This window comes from Anolis carolinensis, chromosome 3, assembly GCF_035594765.1.
Source record: "Anolis carolinensis isolate JA03-04 chromosome 3, rAnoCar3.1.pri, whole genome shotgun sequence".
NCBI lineage: Eukaryota > Metazoa > Chordata > Lepidosauria > Squamata > Dactyloidae > Anolis > Anolis carolinensis.
The window spans coordinates 77823356-77848762 of NC_085843.1; the positions used below are offsets into that span (position 1 = coordinate 77823356).

Sequence of the window (25407 nt, forward strand, 5' to 3'; positions counted from 1 at the left end):
CCCTAAGGCTAGCCCATCACGAAGATTTCTGGGGCTGAAAGTGTGTAACTCCCCAAACCCGGGCGCCCAGTACCAGTCAAACTCAAACCCTAGCTCCAAGCTGCTTTGCCTAAACAACAACCACGGCTCGATGCCATGCGTGTAACCAAGGGAGGTGTCATCTGATGAAGCACCAGCAGGTTTTGATCTTGTATATAACAACATCCCCAGGTTTCCACGCCATAGCAGTTAAAGTGGAGTCCAACTGGGTTAATCCTACAACGTAGATGCACCCTATATTGTAACCCAGGTCGGATATCACAATTCATTATTATTTCGACTTATAGAACTGATTACAGCAATCGATAGAAAATAAGGGTCAAAACTTCGTGGAAAGTGGTGCAAAGGAGCAAAGGACTCAACCAACCAAGACACTTCAAAACGTATTGTATTGAGTATCTTAATTTTCGGTAGGTCCAAAGGACCGGCAAGGAAATGGCAGCTAGAGCAAAATAATGTGTGGTCGAAGGAATCACTGGATTGCTGTGAGTTTTCCGGGCTGTATGGCCATGTTCCAGAAGCATTCTCTCCTGACGTTTCGCCCACATCTAAGGTGCGTCTCCACTGCACACGAATCAAGGAACATGAAAGGCACTGCAGACTAATTCAACTGGAGAAGTCGGCCATAGCAGAGCACTTGATGAACCAACCTGGACACAGCATATTATCTGAGAATACAGAAATGCTGGACCACTCTAACAACCACCATCTCAGGCCACACAGAGAAGCCATAGAAATCCACAAGCATGCGGACAATGTCAACAAAAAGGAGGAAACCAGGAAAATGAACACAATCTGGCGACCAGTATTAAAAAACTCTAAAATCAGGACAGTAAACAAAGAACAACACTCTGAAAACAGGGGAATTCCAGACAGGAAACAATCAGGGCAGTTAACACCTCCCAACAAAGGATTGGCAGGCAGGAAGCAGGCAGGCTTTGAAGCTGCAAGGCTATTCAATGCTAATCAAGGTGGCCAACTGCAACATTCAAACTTGCCTCCAACAGACAAGAGTTCTTTCTGTTACACTGGACATTGCACAGAGATATTAACCCCATTTGACTAGTTTCCAACAGAATTAACAACCTCTGAGTATGCCCACCATTGATGTGGGCGAAACGTCAGGAGAGAATCCTTCTGGAACTTGGTCATACAGCCCAGAAAACTTATAGCAAATTAAGCTTGAGTTCTCTCTAGAAACTCGACGGTCGAAATGGAGGCAGCAGGAAAGAGGAGAATCGCACTACAGATGAACAACAAGCAGTCAATGGAGTCACAGCCCTAAGTTTGCAAGGCCTGAGCTGGGCAGTGGATGGCGGGACTCTTGGTGGTCTCTCGTTCACGGGGTCACCGTAAGTAGAAGCCAACTTGGGGGCAATTAACAAGAAAAACCCTGATTTGCAGAGCAACCCTACAAAGGTGAAATCCCACTGACTCCATAGGCCTTATTATTTCCATGCAAGGAGGTGGAGGAAAAGGAGGCGCTTTAATTGGTTGTAAATAATCATTCAGATCAATTCGGATTCCCAGGATTCCATAGCCTTCATCACTGGCAGATCAAGGTGTCAAGCTGCAGTCATTCTTCAGTGTAAATGCCCCCAGATTCCAACACTACGCTACCCTAGCTCTCTACTCGTTAAATATCTTTTTGTCGAAGATAAGGGGCCTTGTTCACACAGACTGTGAAGGGAGGAGTTGACTCCTCAACCTACAACAGTTTTGTTTGGAAAACGAAGCCCTCTCCCCAGGGAGACCCCTTTCCCGGAAGGCAGAGGTCCTTTAAACGGTGACCAAACTCCCTAGATTTCCTTACTGTGACCCTGGGTCCAGGGTCCAAGTACAACACGCCCCAGCGCCTCAAGGTTCAAAGGGCGGTTCTCCAATTACTATTCTGTGGAAACAAATGGCACGTTTTGTCCTGCTGGGATGGGGGGGGGGGCAGGGGGAGTTTCCCTAGAAATCTGGACACCAAGGCCTGCCTGCATTGGCCATTGAAATCAGTTCCCAGGTAGCTCCAAACTGCAGAGGTTAGACAAGAAACTCCCACAAAAAGCTGTGCTAAGACTTCAGTGCTCAGTGGTTTGTGTCATTACCATCCTCAAACTAGTTCCAGGATTTTCTAAGGCAGTGGTTCTCCACCTGGGGTCCCCAGATATTTTTGGCCTTCAACTCCCAGAAATCCTAACAGCTGGTAAACTGGCTGGGATTTCTGAGAGTTGTAGGCCAAAAACATCTGGGGACCCCAGGTGGAGAACCACTGTCCTAGTGCAGTATCCACACAGCAGACCACATCCTTCAATACTAGTTTGAAATGGTTAGCATAGAGCTGGCCTGCACAATGTATGGTCCTCCAGTTGTTTGGGATTCCTACTCCCAGAAGCCCTGGCAGTTTGTCCAGTAGTCAGGAATCCTGGAAGCTAAAGTCCAAAACACCTGGCGGGTTGTGCAGACCTAGCGTAGAGTGTAGAGTCCAGTGTGCTGGAAAGCCATGGGATTGTTGTCTTCTTGTGCATAGGTGGGAAGGTGTTGGGGAATCTGAGCTGTTAGGCTCAAAATAACCCTCAGTTGGGGCAATTCCACCAAAATATAGCAGAGTACCAAAAGTAAACTCCTTAACCAACAGAAACTTAGGTGTGATGTGGAAGGATAAGCTTCTACTCCTTGGGATGGTTCAGGATTGCAGAGTCAGAACTTTCGTTCTAAAATATTTATTGAAGTAAAAGAAATACATTCTTGATAGAAAAGGTCTTGGAGCTAACTAGCTTATTAAGTGTCATCTTCTAAAGGAGATAAAGGGTTTTTTAAAAAGTCAATACAGCTACGTTTTGCCTAAGGAGAGGCAAAATACATCCTTACTGGAAGGAAGAAGAGACAGAAAATACCAAAAAATGGAAGAGACCTCATGGCCAACCCAGGGGAGTTTAAACAGGAAGAGGAAGTTCCCTCACAGAAATTGCACTACTAAATCATCAAAGGGGAGGAGACAATGGCTTGCAGTAAAGAATAGAGACAAAGCCTTTTTGGGAAGCATGCATAGGAATGTGGGGGAAGCAATCTTTCAACCCTGTCTCTAGCCTAGTAGCCACTCATTGAGGACTGGAAACTTGATGACACAAGAAACTTGTGCAGCCCAGGAATGAAACCCAACAGCAGGCCTTCTTTGGACCTATACTATTATACAAGCAGTCCACAAATTATGAACAAGATAGGTTCTGTAGGTTTGTTCTTAGGTTGAATTAGTTTGTAAATTGGAACAGGTACATTTTAAAGAGTAACTTTAGCTAAACACACACACAGGGTGTGCGCACACACACATGCCTTGGATAACATAGAGTTAATACCCTTGTGGTGTTCGTTTTGCTGTCTGTGCCCCTGTTCAGAAGATTTTACCTTATTTTCTGTCCCTGTGATAAATGGATTTTGACTAATTTGGCATGTTATAGAAACAAAGATTGGGGATAAAGCTTCAGTGAGACACTTCCTGTTGTCTCACCTGTTGGAAATAGTAACCTCCCAAGTCTTTCACTATTTATTTGTTACTGTATATATTTGCTAACCTGTATTCTATGTGCCAGTTTGACTGTACCTCTTTGGTGTGGGAGGGATTATAGGCATGTGATTGTACTGAGCATGTTCAGACTCAAGACTCCATTTTTGTGTTCTATTGCTGTATTGGATTTCAATTGAGAAATATGTTCTTGAACTTCAATGTCAGCAGTTTGCATCAGACCTCAGTGGAGGTGGATGCATGTATCTGTTTAGATTTCAATGGATGCATGTTTGCTTTTGGAGAACAATTATACCTAAAGACTATGGACTATTGATTAAGAAGGATACCCTTGTGTACTCAACACGGAGAAGTATCTTCTTGGACTGCAGTGTTATCAGTTTGCATCAGACCTCAGTGGACAACACCTCTTGTTTTCTCACCCTCCTTGTTAGCTAGAAATTAGAAATTAACTAGGGGACTGCTTGTAGTTTGAACTACATAATATGGGTTTACACACACCCGACGATATAATGCAGGTCAAACTGCATTCCACGGCAGTGTAGATCCAGCCTTTGGGAAGGGGCGTCAGAAAGAAGCAGGCATACATTCAGACACACAGAGAGACACTCTTCTCCAGGCCAGCCTCCTCCTCCTCCCCCTCCCCCGTCCGCCCGGCCTCCCCCTCCCCCGCCTTCCTCCCTCCAATCCGGAACGCGCGAGAGGGAGCGAGTGGCAGGCGATCCGTGGCCGCGGGGCCATCCCTCACCCGGCCAGGCTTTGCGGGCGGCCAGGGAAAGGGGCTTTCTCCTTCGGCGGCTCTTTTCCCGCGAGGCCGGCCCACGCGAGGGGCCCTTGGAGGGGTCTCGAGGCACCCGGGGAGGGAGAGGAGCAGAGGAGCGGAGGAAGAGAGCGAGAAGAACGCCGAGTCGTGCGGAAAGCTCGGGCTCCATCGCGGATTCACCCCCGTTCATAGGGCTCGGAGACTTCAACCCACCCGCCCTTGACCTTGACTCGGAGGGGAGGCGCCGAAAGAAGACCGGAGCCCCCCGGCTCTCTCCAGCCCGAGCAAGTGCAAAGCTGGACAAGAAAGCAAGCCGAGCCCAAGGCTTCTTTCCGAAGGAGTCCGCGCCCCGGACTCTCCCGCGGGAGGCAGCGGAGGAGGAAGGCAGGGAAGCGGAGGGGCAGCCCCGGGCCCTACTATGCCAGTGAGGCCCCCCGCCAGGCCTCTTCCTCGTCCTCGTCCTCGTCCTCTTCGGATCCGCCATGAAGGAGAAGTCCAAGAACGCGGCCAAGACGCGGCGCGAGAAGGAGAACGGGGAGTTCTACGAGCTGGCCAAGCTGCTCCCCTTGCCCTCGGCCATCACCTCGCAGCTCGACAAGGCCTCCATCATCCGCCTCACCACCAGCTACCTGAAGATGAGGGCCGTCTTCCCGGAGGGTGAGTCCCCGTCCCTGGGCTGGCCTCTCCGCTCTCTTTCCTCCCGAAGCAAATGGGGAGATCCGGGCTCTCCTGTGCCCTCCTCCCCGTGGGCTGCGGCTGGACAAAGGAGGGAGAAGTCTGGGGTGCGAATTCATACACTCTGCGCCCAATTTATCTACCACGCGTTCATGAAAGCAGTTCCTTGGGGGGGTTTTTTGTTTCGTGTCAGGAGCGACTTGAGAAACTGCAAGTCGCTTCTGGTGTGAGAGAATTAGCCGTCTGCAAGGACGTTGCCCAGGCGATGCCCGGATGTTTTGATGTTTTACCACCCTTGTGGGAGGCTTCTCTGATGTCCCGGCATTGGGAGCTGGAGCTGACAGACGGGAGCTCACCCCGCTCCCCGGGATTGGAACCGCCTACCCGCATAAGAGTTTAACCCACTGCGCCATCGGGGGCTCCTTAGAAAGTACATTGAACCCACTGATGATGCCTCTAAAACAAACTGGCCCAACTTGACGAACCTGGCATGATGTGCCCTTATGCATTTTGTAAAATTTAAAAAATGACTTTTTCAAATAACCCGGCGGGAGAGATAAATTAATACTAATAAATAATATAATAATAATAATAACAATAATAATAATAATAATACGAGAACTTATAATATATAAGATCTCACCCACTTCCTGTTGTCTCAGCCCCTGTGTTCAGGCGCTTCGGTGGGCCGGGCCCCGGTTTGTTTACATTGAGAAAAGGCGCCCCGAGGCCCCGGGTGGCGAATCCGGCGCCTCCACAATCAACCCCGAGCCCCTTTGCTTTTGGAAAAGTCGGGATCCAAACCAGTGGGGCCCTTCGGGAAGCCCACCGCCCGAAACCCGTGGCGCTGCCTCGCCCCCAAAGGCAGCAGAGGGGTCTGTCTCCCTTGGTCTCCAAATAAAATCTTGCGTGTTTTCGGAAAGGCCGCAGGAGTGGGAAGGGAAGGGTTTCACCCAGGGCTCTTCCACACAGCCAAAGAACCTAGAATATCGTAGCAGAAAATCCCACAATATCTGCTTTGCACTGAGTTTTCTGAGTCCACACTGCCGTATATCCCAGTTAATGTGGGATTTTATTCAGCTGTGTGGAAGAGGCCCTAGATCTCGCTTTTTTCTCCCCTGGAAATAATTTCAGTTCCATTCAGATCAGGGAATTCCTTGAAGTAACCTTTCGACCTACCGTTCTGCTCAGAAACCACACACACTCCCTTAAATCTCTAAATAGCCACTTTCAGTAAGTATATCTGGGGGAAGACGGGATCAAAATAGTGTAAATAAATATATAATAAATGTGCCCATGCTGCCTTTCATATTTAAATAGCCATGTCCGAAGCGAACAGCTTGTGGAAGAGTCATTTCCAGTGCAGTACTGAGAGTGAAATGCTTTCCCACAACAACAGCAGCAGCAGCAGCAACAACAACAGGCTTTCTGGGAAAATAACCCAGGCGAATAAAGCCTTGAGGACGGCCTACGCCGCTGAACCACTACAGAGGAACAGGAGATATGAAAAACCTTTTACTAAATGAGTTTTAACTCAGCGCCCTTCACACAAAGAGAGCACCCGGGAAAAAAGTATCGGAGAACACTTTCTCCTGTTGCGGATTTTTGCCGAAACTAAGGGTTTGGGACATGGCTTTGCTAGTTGTTTTGGGCAGACCGGCCTTTCCAAATGTAATCAGGAAGGAGATAGTAAAGAGAGGGGGCGACCAGGGTCAGGTTCTCTTCCAGAACTGCTTTTTATCCACCAGCTCCTGTCCCTTTTTAGGAGAAGGATTAGATGTTGTGGGTCTGGGTCCGAGAGACCAGGGCTCAAATCAACACAACCGAGCCGTTACAGCCTCAAAGGAAGGGCAATGGGGAAAAAAATCTTAACGAAATTCTCAGGCCCCTTCTGCACAGCTGAATAAAATTCCACATTATCTGCTTTGAACTGGAATATATGGTAGTGTGGGTTCAGCTATCAGATATTGTGGGATTTTCTGCCTTGATATTCTGGGTTATATGGCTGTGTAGAAGGGCCCTCAGAGTCAAGTACCCTTATGTCCTGCTGAGAAAAATCACCATTGAGCTCAATAGGATTTACTCCTAGATGAATGCGTCTAAATGCCAAAAGTTCAGCCCCCCCCCCCCTTCCATTTGTCTGTCAAGCGGGATAGCTGCTGGATTGGCTCTAGACCAGGCCTTCTTAAAAGTTTTCCACTGGCGTTTTTTAAAATAAGTATAATAAACAAACAGTTGCTGATGATAAATCAGCATTTTTAAGGCTTGTTTTCCTGAAGCGTTTTCTGAAGAATCCACTGTCAACACTGCACAATGTTGCTAACTGATTGGTGCAACACAGCTGTATAGAATCCACATTGAACTGGATTATATATGGCAGTGTGGACTCAGATAACCCAGTTCAAAGCAGATATTGTGGGATTTTCTGCCTTGATATTCTGGTTATATGGCTGTGTGGAAGGGCGCTGGGTGTGTTCGGACACTTTTTGTTGTTACCATTTTTTCTTGATCCCCAACATTGAGCTAAAGGAATGCCATTTGGGGTCAGGACCCACATTTATATTCTAAGATTAGTGCAAGATTAGTACATACAGTGTAAATTCTACAGAGTAGATGTGCCCTTAGTCACAGGCTGGATCTACACTGCATTGAACAGGCAAGAATCAGACAGTCCTTGAAGCTTGCAAGGCTATTCAATGCTAATCAAGGTGATTAATTGCAGCATCCACACTGGCCTCCAACAGACAAGAGTTCTTTCTCCCACCCGGGATGTTTCACAGATATATAAACCCCCTTGCCTAGTTTCCAACATACCTCACAACCTCTGAGGATGCCTGCCATAGATGTGGGCGAAACCTCAGGAGAGAATGTTTCTGGAACATGGCCATACAGCCCGGAAAACTCACAGCAACTCAGTGATTCTGGCCATGAAAGCCTTCCACAACACATTGCAATATATGGTTTGACCGTAGGATGCCGTTCAACCTGCATTGTTTGGCAGTGTAGATCCATCCATAGTTAAATCTACTGAACCCAACGGAAGCCGGGTGAGGTGATTTCAGGAGGGCTGATGGAAGAGGGAACTTGAGTTTACAGAGGCCCCAAAACGCACCAATTCAATTGTTAAGTCTCTGCGAGAGTCATCATAAATAGAACCAGTGGGTGTTACACATCAGATTTACCAAATCCCCCTTGAAATTTGTTGAGTTTTGTCTAGTTTGGGACTAAAAAACAAATTAAAATTCATATGTAAATCGTCTCGCAGTCGATTCTAAAAGATGATCGAAGGAGAGAAGCGCCTCTTTTTCTCGGAAGAGCCGCCATTCTCTTTCAGAAACCACCACAAAATAAAAGAGGGCTTCTTCCTAGTCCTTAACATGTTCCCACTCCTGTCCATTAGAGCTATAAATCCCGAAGGGAACATCTTCTTTCTGAGCCTGAGTCTCTTTTTGCTCCCAGTGATTTCTGACTTAAGGCGGCCCTATAATGTTTTTTTGGTAAGATCACCTTCGGAGGAGGTTGGCAATTGCCTTCCACTGAGGCCGAGAGAGTGTGCTTTGTAGGGGAGGGTGGAACCCTAGTCCCTCAGGGTCCTATTCCAACACTGAGCCACTATCCCTTTTTATTCAACCTATTACAATGCCATTTATTCTGCCCAGGGTCAGATTGGCGATGACAGCGCTCGGCATTGCCTTGACTGTTGCTTGTAGTTTGGTTTACTAGCTCTCTGTGCGCGTTTCTTCCTAGGCATCTTCGTTTCCTCTGTTTGTATGGGGTTTTCCTTTGGGTCAGCCTCAGCTAGGACCTTAAGGCCTCTGCGGCTGGATTTACACTGCCCTATATCCCAAATTCTCTGCTTATCCCAGATTATTAGGCATTGGAGACTCATATAATCCAGTTTAAAGTAGATAATCTAGGATCAGATCCATGGATACAGGGCAGTGTAACTCCAGCCTGAGTGCCTTAAGAGTGCAACCAGTTGCATGATTTCAGGACAAGTTTCAGGCACGTTTTGTGGCACCTTCCCCCTCAAGTGCCAGGCATTCTCACACAATCCGTTGTTGTTTTTAATGGAAAAGCTTTGTGCCAAGTTGACCGGTGCGGGACACTAATAATATCACCAGCAGCCACCAGTGCCCAGCAAGGTCCAATTTAAAATATCAGCTGTCTCCCCAGGCCAATCCTTAAAACGCCCAGGTAGGAAAGTATTTTGTAGGTGATTAAAGGTGCACCTGCACTATAGAATTAATGCAGCTGGGCATCGCTTTAACTGTCACTACTCAATGCTATGCATTCGCAATCTGGGATGGAAAAGCAAATTTATATTATTTGGAACTGCCTATTGTGTTGAGGGTTGGAAAACAGTGGTGTCAGACTGTGACTGCTTTCAGACTGCTTGGAAAGACTGGCCAGTGGTAAAGGAACATGGGAGGTGTAGTCCAGCACCATCTAGATAGCACAGGACACCCTCCCTTCGTTTCAAGGTAAATCGGTTCCTTCCAGAGTACAAAAACCTACAAAGTCTTAACATCAGAGAAATACTTAAGGCTCAGAGCAAACCCATTGAGGGAAGCTCATTGAACTGGAATATATGGCAGTGTGGACTCTGATAACCCAGTTCAAAGCAGATATTGTGGAATTTTCTGCCTTGATATTCTGGGTTTTGTGGCTGTGTTGAAGGGCCCTAAGAAGTGCCAGGTCAAGGCAACCTTGTAGGTTCCTAAATTCTCGTCTTTACCTTGGCGAGTCTCTTATAATATAATAATAATAATAATAATAATAATAATAATAATAATAATAATAATAATAATAATAATAATAATATAATAACTTATTTTTATATCCCGCCACTACCGCTGAATGGAGACCAAGCCCAGCATAAACAAAGATTACAAGCTAAAACACAATTAAAAACATCATAACACATAAACAATCTAATTAAAATTATTAAAAACAGCGTAGTAAAAACATCATAAAAATGCATCAACCAACATCAACAACTAGTAAACCAGGACAAGGTGGGATTTCCCACGAATGCAGCAATCCTACATGAATAAATCTACCCATAGGTCATTTTTATTCCTCGAATTTACTGTTAAGACCACAGGCACTTATTGTGGACAAAAGGCTATGAAGCGCATGTCTCCTGGTGGCAGGTTTTGATCGCCTGTTTCAGCAAAACAAAATGCACTAAAAACCCTTTCCTGTACGCCTTCCCAATCATTCCCACTGCGAATTGATAATTAATCCATTACTACAGTTGGATTTACACTGAATTGTATTATATGGGTCTAGTCTGTGTAAAATGGCAGTGTAGAGCCAGCCTCAACCTAGGCAGATTTCTCTGGGGTTTATTCCTCCTGAGCATCTGAGCACGCGTGGCTACACTTACTCCATAAGTGAGTTGGAGTGAGATCCGTGGCACTTTAGTGTCCCAGTGCCTTATTCTTTCGACTGGTGAGAGGACATAAAACTTGTCTACAATTAGTGTGTAGGCCTTTGTGAAATTCGAATAAAACTGCCTCTGAGTTTTATAGGATTTATTCCCAGGTTATTGTTATTAAATGCCTAAGGGCACCAGATCCCGCTTGGTTTTGGGAGCTAAGCAGGGTCAGTCTTTAGATGGGAGGCCGCCAATTAATACCAGGTGCTATGGGCTATATTTCAGAAAAGGGAATTGGCAAAACTACCTCTGGATATTCCTTGCCTAAGAAAACCCTATGAAATCCACGGTTTGCATAGATCTTAGGGCAACTTAAAGCAATAGGAATCTGTCCATCTGATTCAGTACTGTACACTTGGTTTGTCTGCGGATCCCGAAGCAGGATCCCTTCCAACCCTCCCTGGCGATCCTTTCCGAGATATAACCCAGGCCTGACCCCGCTAAGCTTCCAAATTCAAACGAGATCCATCTATTTTTTTCGAAAGTCTGAAGGCGCCCCACTATTTGGGCTGCTCCTTCAGAAGTAGAGGCCATCCTATCAAAATGGAGCCCAGAGGAAAGGAGCCAGTGGGCCCTTCCACGCAGCCATATAACCCAGAATATCAAGGCAGAAAATATCACAATATCTGCTTTGAACTGGGTTATCTGAGTCCAACAACAACAAAGCAGATGTGGGATTCTATTCAGCTGTGTGGAAAGGAGCCTAAGTTTGCCCTCTTGAAAATATAGATTGGAGTTGTTTGTGTTTAAACCAGAGGAAGCCTCCGAGGGGCGAGGAGGGAGGCCTCCAGCTCGGCCGAGAGGAGAAAGCAAGTCATTTGCAGATTCAGTGCGAGTGATTCGGCTCCGTCGCCACTTTTTGTGTTGTTTGGCGTGCAACAAAAGAGGAAAAGTCTGGGGCAAATAAAACCTTGTCAATATATATATTGACCCCAAACCCATTCAGCCGAAGTTTTATTTCTTAAGGGCGACTTCAAGTACAATCCTGTACATTGCTACTCGGAAGTAAAACTTGGCAAATTCAGCGACACTTTGACTTTGAGGGTTCATCTACACTGTGGAGTTAATGCTGTTTGGCTCCTCTTTAGCAGCCATGGCTCAATGCAGTGGAACTGTTGAGAAAGTTGTTATTTGTTGCCCTCTTTACAGAGATGTTCGTTTCCCACGATTCTATAACATAGTGCCCTGGCAGTTCAAGTGGAGTCAAAGTGCATGAATTCTGCAGTGTAGATACACCCTCAGTTCAGGAGGATAAATGTCACTGAACTGGATGGACTTCCTTCTAAGGCCCCTTCCACACAGCTGAATAAAATCCCACATTATCTGCTTTGAACTGGAATATATGGCAGTGTGGATTCAGATAACCCGGTTCAAAGCAGATATTGTGGGATTTTCTGCCTTGATATTCTGGGTTATATGGCTGTGTGGAAGGGCTCTAAATGCGGCTCCAAACCTCACACCGCGAAGCTTTGCAGGGAGAGGCTTGAGATTGTAACTTAATCACCTTGGTTTTTCTGGCTCAATCTCTGAAGAGTTTACAAAGTTGTTGAAAACGTTTTTCTTTCTCTGGGCCCTTCCACACAGCCCTATATCCAAAATATCAAGACAAAAAAAATCCCACAATATCTACTTTAAACTGGGTTATTTGAGTCCACACTTAGACAATGTGGGATTTTCTGCCTTGATATTCTGGGCTGTGTGGAAGGGCCTTCTGTCTATTCAGAATGAAGCTTCAAAATCTTTAGACTATATGATATGTGAACCCAGAAGAGAGTCAAACAACGTTCTGACCTTACAAAATGAGACCTACTTTGAATCTTACTTTCCAGTAAACACATCCATGCGACCCGTCTGCAGTTTACTTTAAACATACATACATATATATACGAGGGTGGGTCAAAAAGTTTTGCCTTCTGTGTCATAAAAAGGTTATGAATGAACATATAAGAGCAGACGTTGCTACAGATCATAACCTGAACCGTCCCTTTGCCTTGTGATCCATTATTTTCAAGCTGTTTTAACGTCATTCAAGTCACTGGATCTGAAACCTTGTAGGTTGTCTTTCAGAGGTCCGAAAAGACAACCTACCTGGTTTCAGAATTTTTTCCAAAATGGTTTTGATGGTTAAATGCTGGCACAAATGTGTACAAATTTTTGGTGACTAGGTTGAACGGTAGTTTTGAGTAGAGGATAGTTCAGTCTATGATCTGTAGCAACTTCTACTGTTATATGTTCATTTACAACGTTTTTATGACAAGGGAGACAAAACTTTTTGACCCACTCTGGTATTAATATTAAGATTCCTCGTCAATGTTAAGATGTAAATCAACTTTCGGAGAAATCTTTTCGTCTTGTGTTTTGGTTCAGTTTCCTGGAGACTTTCCCCTCCCAGAAAATTTATCAGAATTCAGAAAGTGGAAGAGAGAAAATCAAAGAGCCCGTGACCCAAAAGTTCCCTTTCTGGTTGAGAATCCCTTCAAGTACACTATAATCCCCTTTCTCCACCCCGTCATTATACTCTTGAAAAACACTGAGAGAAGACAACGACTTCTTTAAGAAAAACAGTGGATTTGCGATTTTACAACATAAGAGTTTGTGATGGTGACAACTTGCTTAGTTTTTGAAGTTGAGCTTGGGGAGGTTCCAACCATTTATGACCATAGATACGAATAAATATTTCGGCCCCGTTCAGGAAGAGGGAAGTAAAGAAAAGACTACCATCGGAACTGCAATTTCTTGTAACCAGGGTTTATGATTGGTTCTGATTATGCCCGGCATTAGAGGAAGTTTTGTTTACTTTTCCCTCCTGCCTTTCTCTTTCGGCCATTCCTTTCCAAGTTAGGGATTTTGAAGTCTCCTGAAATGTCCCTGAAAAGTTCCAAGTGCAAAAATAGATTAGCTCTCCTTAGTTCCTTGAATTTACCCTTCAAAAACCAAGAACAAACGAGGAGCGTTTATTACTTGGGTTGCAGTGAGTTTTCCGGGCTATATGGCCATGGTCCAGAAGCATTCTCTCCTGACGTTTCGCCTGCATCTATGTCAGGCAGCCTCAGAAGTTGTGAGGTGCTGGAAACTAGGCAAGTGGGATTTATATATCTGTGGAATGTCCAGGTTGGGAGAAATAATTCTTGTCTGTTGGAGGCAAATGTTAATGTTGCAATTAATCACCTTGATTAGCATTGAACAGCCTTGCAGTTTCAGGACCTGGATGCTTCCTTCCTGGGGGAATCCTGTTCGGAGGTGTTAGCTGTCCCTGATTGATTCATGTCTGAAATTCCTCTGTCTTCAGAGTGTTGTTCTTTATTTACTGTCCTGATTTTAGTTTTTTACTTGCTTGAGAATGGCTAATAAGAATCTTCTAAAGGGAGAGGAAATTTTGCATTTTTAAGAAAAATCTAAGAAGAAACAAAACAGAGAAGGCCTCTTTTCTGTGTTTTACACTACAAGGATCGGGATTCCTTTCCTTTCCCTCCCCCCCCCCCCATTGCGGCCCCTCCTGCACCTACATTGTAGAATTAATGCAGTTTGACATCGCTTTAACTGTAGTAGCTCAATATCATAGAACCCCGGGATCTGTAGTTTGGAGAGATACCAGCGCCCTCAAGACCTTGTAAAACTACAACTCCGAGGATGCCATAGGATTGAGCCATGGCAGTTAAAGTGATGCCAAACTGCGTTAATTCTAATATGTAGATGGACTCTCCTCCGAAAAAGTTTTGACCCTACCAGAAAACTTCCCGTGTTGGTAAACCCTAGACGCCTCGATTTGCGTTTTTTGCGTGGCAAAGGCAAAAGGAATGTGATTATTATCTAGAACGCGAATGTAACTTGCACTAACGTTGTACCGAAATTAATGGGTTTACTTATGCTACAAATAGGTTGGCTGTCGTTTTCTGTTCCTCTCCGTCCTGCAATCTCTTTTCTGCTTCTTTTTTACGACGTTGAACTCGGTTTTCAAATATATCTGAGCCATTTCGAGTTTTTTCTTTTGCGGATTTGGCTGGAGATGTTTTTGTAACTTGGCCTGGACTAGGAAAAGAGTCAGGGGTCTCTAGGGAAAGTCTAGGGGGACTTGAGCCTCCCTTAAAATAGCCCCACACTAGGAATCGGGACCACCGAAACTTCTGTTTTATACATATTTTGCTCATTATTCAGTCATTGTCTTCCTTGTAGTTCATACTACATAATAATTATAATATAATTTATACCGCTTAGCCGTGGCGCTAGGATGTTTTGTTTTTCGACGTTCTTGAACTATTTTATTACAATGTGTTGCCGAAGGCTTTCATGGCCGGAATCACTGGGTTGCTGAGAGTTTTCCAGGTTGTATGGCCTGGAAAGCATTCTCTCCTGACGTTTCACCCACATCTATGGCAGGCATCTTCAGGGGTTGTGAGGTCTGTTGGAAACTAGTCAAGTGGGGTTTATATATCTGTGGAAGGTCCAGGGTGGGAGAAAGAACTCTTGTCTGTTGGAGGCAGGTGTGGATGTTGTAATTAATCAACTTGATTAGCATTTGATGGCCCTGTGGCCTCAAGGCCTGGCTGACACTTTATTACAGCTATCTGTACTGCAAATTCTGCACTACAAATCCCCAGGATTCCACAGGATTGTTGCGATCAGCGGGTGCATCTATAGCAGTGGTTCTCAACCTGTGGATTCCCAGATGTTTTGGCCTTCAACTAACTCCCAGAAATCCCAATAGCTGGTAAACTGGCTGGGATTTCTGGGAGTTGTAGGCCAAAACACCTGGGGACCCACAGGTTGAGAACCACTGATCTGTAGAGTTTTTTTTTTCCGTGTCAGAAGCGACTTGAGAAACTGCAAGTCGCTTCTGGTGTGAGAGAATTGGCCGTCTGCAAGGACGTTGCCCAGGGGACAACCATCCTTGTGGGAGGCTTCTCTCATGTCCCCGTATGGGGAGCTGGAGCTGACTGAGGGAGCTCATCCACGCTCTGCCTGGATTCGAACCGGCAACCCTCAGGCCAGCAACCCAACCTTCAAGTCAGCAGTCCTGTCGGCACAAGGGTTTAACCCATTTCGCCACCGGGTTGATGCAGCTGACACAACTTGAACTGCCAGGATACAATGCTATGGAATTAGGGGAGCTGCAGTTTTAGCAAGGTCTTTAATCTCCCCTGCCAAAGAGGGCTGGTGCTTCACCAAAGTACAAATCCCCGGGTTTCATAGCATTGAGCCATTGCAGTTAAAATGGTGTCAAACCGCATTAATTGCACAGTGTGGACGCACCAAATGTTCCCCTTTGGTCCCTTTTAGCACAAATGGGCCAAACGGGTCTGCAGCAGCTCCTAAATTCTCAATATGAACTTTTCCAATTGGGAGTCAAAGTCAAAAAAGAGTCTACTTGCAAAGGTTGGATCTGTAGAGTTTTTAACGTCCTGCTTAAATCTAGACAGCCCTTTCTTGCCTGGTTTTCTTCTCATTCCTGCTCCTGTAGTTTTGTTAACAAGCCATGAATTTAAAGTCTAGGCAGCAACCAGCACCAGCTCTCTGCTCTGTAACTTCATCCCCTTCGAGTTTTGATTTTTAATTTTTTTTGGTGGCCAAATCATTTACTGCTGCAAAACACACACACGCATACATACATACATATACACGTGTAACTCCCTTTCCTCTCCTTGGCTGATGATTTTATTTTTGTTCCACGCAGAAACTGAGGGAAAGGTGGTTGGTCTTAAACTTCAGCCCCGACGGTTTAAAATGTGACTCAGGGTGGTGTTGAAAATAGACCATTAAAACGTCCCACTCCATAATGGTTTAGCCAGAAAAGGAGGTGGTCTGCTTAATGAATTACTTTAAAAATAATACAACCAAGCCACTCGTACTTTGGTTGCTTTAACTGAAGGAAGGAAGGGAAGAGTGAGAAAACCAGGGAGGAAAGAAAAGAATCCAAATGTACCATTCCTTGGGTTTTTTTTTTTTCAGTTTCCAAAGTAGACACAGAATGCGCATCCCATTCACTCAGGGAGCATCTATAATTAATGCATTTGAACGCCACTTGAACTGCCATGGCTCAATGCTATGAAACTGTGAGAGTTGTAGCTGTCAGTGTATCATAAAAATAATTATTATCAGTTAAGTTATGCTGAAAGAAAGTGTTAACCTTTGGAACGCTGTGGAGCATGGTGAGGCACTAGTCATTTTCGGTGGAGAAGGCAACATTAAGTCGTAGCAGTAAAAGGCTTCTTCCACACAGCTGTATAAAATCCATATTGAACTCGACTATATGGCAGTGTGGACTCAGATAATCCAGTTCAAAGCAGATATTGTGGATTATCTGCCTTGATATTCTGGCTGTGTGGACGGGCCCAAAGTGGAGTCAAATTGCATTTATTCTAGATTGTATGCACACCAGGCTTTCCAGTACTTTCTGTTGGTCCTGGGAGTTCTGTGTGGCATGTTTGGTTCAATTCCATCGTTGGTGGAGTTCAGAATGCTCTTTGATTTTAGGTGAACTATAAATCCCAGCAACTATAGTTCCCAAATGACAAAATCAATCCCCCAGCCAACCCCACCATAATTCAAATTTTGGTGTATCAGGTATTTGTGCCAAATTTGGTCCAGATCCATAGTAGTTTGGGTTCACAGTGCTCTCTGGATGTAGGTGAACTACATCTCCCCTAAATCACTGTTAATTCCTCCCAAACACCTCCAGCATTTTCTGTTGGTCATGGGGGTTCTGTGTGCCAAGTTTGGTCCAGGTCTGTCATTCGTGGGGGTCTCAGTGGTCTGTGGAAGTCAGAGCTGAATCGTTGAAGGTACTGCAAATCCCATCATCCGTTGTCCATACTCCCCAAACATTGTTTTTTTGTGATCAATCACTCTGCTTTAATTAGGTCCAATTCGTAACAATGAAAATACATTCTGCATATCAGATATTTACATTACGATTCATGACAGTAGCAAAATTATAGTTAGGAAGTAGCAACGAAAATAATTTTATGGCTGGGGTCATCACCACAACACGAGGAACTGTATTTAGAGGTCGTGGCATCAGAAAGGTTGAGAACCACGGCTCTAGAGTTTAGATGCACGCAGGGTTTTCCCAATTCTCCAGCGTCCGAGCTGGAATTAACACTGATCTTCACATTATCCCTTGCTGATTTTAATTAGTTGCCTCATTCCTATTATTTGTTCACCGCCTCTAGAGCGGATTAAAGCAAACCAACCAGCCCCCAATGTACAAGGGATTAAGCCCAGTTGAATTCCCTCCAGGAATAATTTGTGCATTATGTCCCCTTTTACATGGTATTCCAACATTTCAGGCCTCAAACCTGCAGTCCCTCATTTGCACGAGATCGGACTTTAGGTGCATCTACACTATAGAATTAACGCAGTTTGCCACTAGTTTAACTGCTAGGGAATCCTGCGATGTGTAGTTGGACGTTTCTGCTGGTTAAGGGGTTTACTCCTGGTACTCGGCTATATTTTGCTGGAATTGCCCCAATTGAGGATTATTTTTGAACCCAACAGCTCAGATTCCCCAACAAGAAGAAACAGAAACTCTGGATACACGTAGAGAGAAATCCCCCAATGGAGCCACGATTTTTCATATCCCATCAATAAACAAACGCACAAACGCTGTTTCCTTTCCTTTCCAAGGGCTGGAGCCCTACAAATAAACACACCAAAAGGAACCTTTCTCAACCTGCTTTTATGTGGGTTGGAGAGAGGCAGTGAGGTTCAATAGAAAGGCTGGATTATTGGACATTTTGTCTTAAAGAAAGGCGAGAAGGAAGTACTTGTTCAGGCTCCAAGATTGTTGTTTTGTACCTTCTTTTCCGATTTTTGGTATCCCTAAGACCAGTGGTTCTCAACTTGTGAATCCCCAGGTGTTTTGGCTTCCCAAAAATCCCAGCCAGTTTACCAGCTGTTAGGATTTCTGGGAGTTGAAGGCCAAAACATCTGGGGACCCACAGGTTGAGAACCACTGCCTAAGGCAAACTTATTGTAAGTTTTTTTCCGAGGAAATTTGCCATTGCTTTTGCCTTCTTTCTAGGCTGAGAGAATGTGATTTCTCCAGGGTCATCCAGGAATTTTAACCCAGGTCTCCAGAGATCTATCAAATACTCCAACCACCCTGAGCCTTGGGCTGGATCTACACTGCCCGCTGTGTAAATGGTCAATGTCAACCCATATATCCAGTTCTATTATACGGGTCAGTGAAGATAGAACTCAATTGTATACAGTTCAAACTGCATTCTATGGAACTGAGTCCCACATCCAGACCACTACATTGCACTGATCCACATATCAACCCCCTATTTCCTGTGGCTTCCCTCTGAAACTGGATCTACACTGCCGTAGTAGCACGCACTTTGAACTGCATTAAGTAAGTGTAGATCCACACAATGCAGTTCAAACTGCTTCTGTGTAGATCCAGCCTGACTCAACTCATGATAAGGCCGACTCTTAAGTCCAGCTTCTTAATGGTAGGAGCACCACAGGAGGGCTTTGGTTTTCTACCACAACATGGAATAGTTCTCTTTTAAAATGGAGCCACAGTGTACATTTTGGAGGAAATCATATTGACCCCAGACTAAAAAGCTTTAGGATTCAACATCCTTTTATGTCTGTAAAGAAGGCCATTCCTAGCTATGGTAAATGGCAATATGTTTTCATGGGCATGGGCCAACTTCAGCCTTCTCACCAGGTGTTGGACTTCAACTCCCACCATTCTTAACAGCCTCAGGCCTCCTCTTAAGCAGCTGATGGGGGAAAGGAAGGGGCCTGAGGCTGTTAGGAATGGTGGGAGTTGAAGTCCAAAACACCTGGGAGGAAGGCCGAAGTTGCCCCATTCCTGATCTACACTGTAGAATGAATGCAGTTTGATGCTAGTTTAACTGGCATGGCTCGAAGCTATAGAACCATAGGAGTTGTGGTTTCACTTGGCTTGCTCTGCCAAAGAGGGCTGGTCCCTCACCAAACTACAAGTCCCAGGATTCCATTGCACTGAGCCATGACACTTAAAGTGTGGTCAAACTGGATTGAGTCTACAGTTTGGTGTATTCCTGTTACTTATTTTCACCCTTGTTCCCTATTTTTGTTGCTTTTTTGTCCCAGGGTTGCAAGGAGGTGTCCTTTGTATTTCAATAAACCCAGAACCCAGAAATGACCACATATACTACTCTTCCCACATTTCTGGGTGGATCTGACTAATTTTGTATGGTTTCCCCAAAATCGAGGCATATATATAGCTACATGATATTATGTGATGCAGCACCACACTACAGCTCCCACGATTCCATAGCCTGGAGCCATGACAGTTATAGTGGTATCAAACTGCATTAATTCTGCAAGGTAGATGCACCCTCAGATGCGGGTGAAGGCACATTAATTTGCATTAGGATCTGTTTCCAGATCTCTCGGAGGTCTATTCAGCACTGTCCTATACCCCAGGATCTGATCCCAGATTGTCTGATTTAAACTGCATTATATTAATCTCCACTGACAAATAATCTGGGATAAACAGATTATTTGGGATCAGATCCTGGGCTAGAGGTAGTGTGGAAGGGGCCCAAATCTTTCTAATCGGCATCAGGAATGAATGGTTTGGTTTAGGACTGCTGTAGCCTTTCCCCTTCCGCCTGAAAATGACCAGGTTTCCAAATGACTTGTTATAAAAGAAGCCTTTCGAGCAATGTTTGCCTGAGAGACAGACCCAGATCTCCAGCTCTTGCCTAAATACACATTTACATGCGAGGAGGAATCGGAGCAGCTCATAGTCTCACTCTAGTAAAAAATCCCCAGTTTAGCAAAGACGCAAAAGAAATGCTTGTGTGCCGAATGTGTTCGAGGTTACTTGCTGCTTTTTTTTCCTCGAAGAAAGAAAGATCTCGACGAAAAGTGCAGGAAAACCCGCTGTCTTCTAGATGTTGCCAAACTACAGCTTCCATTAGCTTCAATACTTGGCGGTGCTGGCTAATGGGAAGTGGAGTCTGGCAATACCTATATAGCACCATCGTTTTCCCGAGAGCCGATTAGATGTAGTAGTTTGAGGGGTGCATCTACAACACTTTAATTCATCGACACAACTGTAATTGTCATGATATTGGAAAATAACTGCACCCAGTATCTGGGCACATATCCTTTTGGCAAGTGTGAATCTCCATGCATATGTGGAGACCACCTTTTGAAAACCACTAGTCAAGAAAGGCATGACCTTGTTAGAAGTCAGCTCTTTGAACAAGTGATATTCACAAGTATTCATGTAATGGCACACAGGTAACGCAGCTGTTAAACTGAAGAACCATGTCTTTGAACTGCCAAGGACAAAGACGTGCCACTACAAAAATATATTTGGTTAGCAGAGGATGGTTGTTTCTTTAAATTGCAGTCGTAATTGTAATTGCAGCTATTTTCCAATACATGATTCAATGCTATGGAATCACCCCAGGATTCCGTAGCATTGAACTTTGGCAGTTAAAGTGATGTACAACCACATTAATTCTACAATGTGGATGCACTCCAGGACTCAAAGGCCTGCATTCCCATAGTACATAGAAACGTGCGTGCAAAACATATTCTCTCAGTCTCGGGGGAAGGCACACACAAACTTTCTCTGACTAAATTCCGCCAAGAAATCCCCTTTAGAGAGTCGCAATGAGTCAAACTCTATTGGAAGGCTCACAACAACAGGAATCCCCTTTACAGAATTTTAAGTATCTGGATAACAAGTAATCAGTCTCTCTGTTGTTAGCACCTCTGTTGGATGCACGTTCCTGCCTGAATTTATTACTGTGTGGATGAGGATATAACACCCGACACACACCTACAGCAGGTAAATCACAGGTGCGGTACGCGTGGCCCTTTCACTCTTGGTGGATTGCATCTCCCAGCAGCCCCACCACTGTGTTTTTAGCGAAGGCTGATGGAAGCTGCAACCCCACAACATCTAGATTGCTTCGCGCCCTGATCCCCTGATCAAAGGGAGAGAGGAGAGAAGAAATCGGTGAGTTGCTGTGAGTTTTTCGGGCTGTATAGCCATGTTCCAGAAGCATTCTCTCCTGACGTTTCGCCTGGATCTATGGCAGGCATCCTTAGAGATTGTGTGAGGTCTGTTGAAAACTGGGCAAGAGTCACAGCAACCCAGTGATTCCGGACATGAAAGCCTTCAACAGCACATGATAATAAACTAGAGCTGATGCGGTGTATTCAATGCAATTTTCTACATTACCGCCCCGTATAATCCCAGGAACAGGCCGAAAAACCAGGGCACTTGTATAAATCTAATTATGTGGGCGAAACGTCAGGAGAGAATGCTTCTGGAACATGGTCCTACATCCCCGGAAAACTCACAGCAACCCACTGCTTATGCTTTGATTGAGTGCCTTTCCGACAATGGTTTTGTGTGCTCCTTACAAGGTTGTTGATGTTTTTTTCCAGCCCGAAAAAGGCACCCTTTTCTGCGGAGACACTAGGGCATGAATCCACTTTAAATCCGGTTTCTGCCTCCTGCAGAATTCTGGGGTTTGCAGTTTGGTGAGGCCCAGGGTGAACTGTTTAAAGTCACCTCCCTAAAGTAGATTTAAAGTGGATTTAAGGTGGACCCAAGCGCTAGTGTGCTGAGGTCCCAAGGATTGTATGTGGGAATGGAATTTGTAACTCTAACAGAAAGCGGTGCTCCCCACAAAAATAATCTCAATTCTCTTTCTTAGGAAATGCAACGATGGATTTATAGTCTAGAGAGAAGCTACAGCTGGGTCCTGCTTGAGGCTTGAAAGCAAAGCGATCCTTGCCTTCCTAGAAAGGTTAAAAGGTTTCTCGGCGAGCCTTTGCCCAGAACGATTCTGATTTAGACAGAAGATGCCTGTCGATAGGAATCTGGGTGAATTGGTACTAGAATATGACCAGGACAATAAAAAAGGAAATACATGAAAACAAGCAACGAAGGCGAACATAGTCACTGGAACACTTCCTTGTCATCCAAGGAAGGTTTAATAGAAAATTAGACTTCATTTATCTCTTTACTGTCTTCCTTATTGGAGACTCGGGCGCCTGTTTGAAACAAGCAATTGAATCGATGGAAAGACTCCGATCCATTTCGAGCAGAAATTTATTCTGTGGTGGGTCCCTTTGTCAAGAACACGGGCACGAAGGTGCTTTTAATATCTGTATTTTTTTCAGGAGAAACCGAGAGACGGTGTGTCAAGGAAGCTTTGCCTGCCTCTGATTTCCATGCAGGTCTCTTATTACCAGGGAAAGAGACGCAAACGGCTCATGGCTTTGCATCAGTTTCTTTCATTAGCAGGAGAGACTCGGCCATAAAGTGTGTGGCGTGGAGGGGGGGGGGGGGGGGAGAATATGCGAACAGGGAAAGCAACGCAAATCCAAGGAACAATGCCTGGCTCGTCTGTCCAAAAGGGTGGAAGCAGCAGAATCTGGGTGAGGGCTTTGTTTTGGTTGCAATCCGCAAACCCTTTTAAAACAAGTATAGAATTAACTTCAAGGCGGAAAATCAGATATGTATTAAACTGTTGTCGAAGGCTTTCATGGCCGGAATCAGTGTGAGTTTTCCGGGCTGTATGGCCATGTTCCAAAAACATTGGTTTGATTTGACGTGAGCCCAACTTTCTCTAAGAATAGGAATCACAGCTTAGAACAGGGTGTTCCAAGTACAATACCAATAACATCAGTTTCACACAGTTCTTTGAAACAGGGAAGACACTGAGTTGCTGTGAGTTTTCTGGGCTGTATGGCCATGTGGCCGTAGTCTCTCCTGACGTTTCTCCCACATCTATGGCAAGCATCCTCAGAGGTTGTGGTGTCTGTTGGAAACCAGGCAAGTGGGGTTTATATATCTGTGGAAGATCCAGGTTGGGAGAAAAAAAACTCTCGCCTACTTGAGGCAAGTGTTAATATAGTAATAGGCCACCCTGATTAGCATTGAATGGCCTTGCAGATTCAAGGATTGGCTGCATACTGCCTGGGGGAATCCTTTGTTAGGAGGTGTTAGCTGGCCCTGATTGTTTTCTGTCTGGAATTCTCCTGTTTTTCTCCAAATGCAGTGCCAAAATACAAGCCAAGGAACATGAAAGGCACTGCAGACTAATCCAATCTGAGAAGTCAGCCATAGCAGAGCACCTGATGAACCAACCTAGGCAAAGCATATTATTTGAGAACGCAGAAATGCTGGACCACTTAAGCGGCTGAGGGGGAAAAGGAAGGGGCCTGATGCTGTTTGGAATGATGGGAGTTGAAGTCCAAAACACCTGGAGGGCCCAAGCTTGCCCATGCCTGTTGTACAAGGTTTTTGTTGGGAGGAAGGGTGACCAATTCGGCTGGGCTAGTATTTTCCCCCGGGTGATTTTCATCATTTGTAAACAGATACCGTTCATTTGCAACTCAGACTTCCTTCCTGACCTAGTAGATAGACTTGAAATATCTCAAGAGTCCCAGGTCCTTTGGATCAGGTGCAAAGGGAGAGACTGGGTTCCCTCCCTGTTATCTGCCCAAGCAAGTCTGTTTTCTGAAACAAGCCTTCCAAGGGGACGCCCAGAAAGACAGCGTCACCTGATCAAAGTCAGGTGGCATTTGCCCTCTTTTTGCCCGGACTGGGGCAAGGGCAAGGGCAAGTGGCCCTTCTGGGTCAGGAAGAGAAAGGGAAAAATCAGGCCCTTGTTGCTCCAGGCAGCCACAGCAGACCTGAGGTGAGCAGAAGGGTCCTGTTGTCATCTGGATTGCTATAGACACGAGTCCCATAGTCCCTCCACACATGAAGGCCATTTGGACACTCTTGGACACAGTCACGATGGATGGATGGTATCCTTGAAGAAACTGGCTTGACCTTGAAGGAACTGGGGGTGGCGCTCTGGCGTGGACTGGTCCATGAGGTCACGAATCGAATAGTCCGAAATGATTGAGTGACTGAACAACAACAGGGCACAGTCACAGTTTTGTGTGTGTGTGTGTGTGGCAAGATTTGTTCAGAAGTGTTGTGGAATTTGAGGCCCCTTCCACACAGCTGAATAAAATCCCACACTATCTGCTTTGAACTGGAATATATGGCAGTGTGGACTCAGATATCCCAATTCAAAGCAGATACTGTGGGATTTTCTGATTTGATATTCTGGGTTATATGGCTGTGTGGAAGGGCCCTGAGCTGTTAGGCTCAAAACTAACTCTCAGGGAAATTCCACCAAAATATAACAGATTTCCAGGAGTAAACTCCATAACCAGCAGAAAACTTAGGTGTGGTGAGAAAGGATAGTCTTCTATTCCTTAGGATGGCTCGGGATTGCAGAGTCAGAACTTTGGTTCAATAATATTTATTGAAGTAAAAGAAATACCTTCTTGATAGAAAAGTCTTGGAGCTAAGTAGCTTACTTAATCTCATCTTCTAAAGAAGCTAAAAGGTAAAAAATATCCATGCAGCCTAGAGCAGTGGTTCTCAGCCTGTGGGTCCCCAGGTGTTTATTTCCCTCAACTCCCAGAAATCCCAGCCAGTTTACCAGCTGTTATGATTTCTGGGCATTGAAGGCCAAAACATCTGGGGACCCACAGGCTGAGAACCACTGGGAGAGAAGCAAAATGTGCATCCTCACTGGGAGAAAGGAAAAGCAGAAGACCCTAAAATGGTGGAGACCTATGGTCAACCCAGAGTAGTTTTAAACTTAAGAGGAAGTTGCCTCACAGAAATTCTATCACTACTTCATCAAAGGAGGAGGAGACAATGGCTAGCAGTGAAAAGGAAAGACAAAACCCTTTCGGAAAACATGCATAGGAATGTGGGGAAGGAATCCCTTAGCTTAGCCCTGTCTCTAGTCTAGCTACTCATTGAGGACTGGAAACTCCATTAAACAAGAACTTGTGCCATCCAGGGAAGAAATAAAATAAGAAGACATTTACCGTTGCCTTCCTCTGAAGCTGAGAGTGTGTGACTGGCCCAAGGTCAACCAGTGGGTTTCCATGGCCCCATAGTCCGAAGGGTGCATCTACAACTGTGGAAATAATACATTT

The 25407-nt window shown here is 45.1% G+C and overlaps 1 protein-coding gene across 1 annotated transcript in view; it reads left to right on the forward strand.

Moving 5' to 3' along the window:
* The first annotated feature begins 4258 nt into the window (after nucleotides 1-4258).
* Nucleotides 4259-25407, forward strand: part of sim2 (SIM bHLH transcription factor 2) — a 61964-nt gene continuing 40815 nt past the window's right edge. Inside the window, exon 1 of the mRNA XM_008107537.2 lies at nucleotides 4259-4967. Within this exon, the coding sequence (XP_008105744.1) occupies nucleotides 4793-4967 (175 nt within the window). The 5' untranslated portion in view covers nucleotides 4259-4792. The remainder of the gene's footprint in view (nucleotides 4968-25407) is intronic.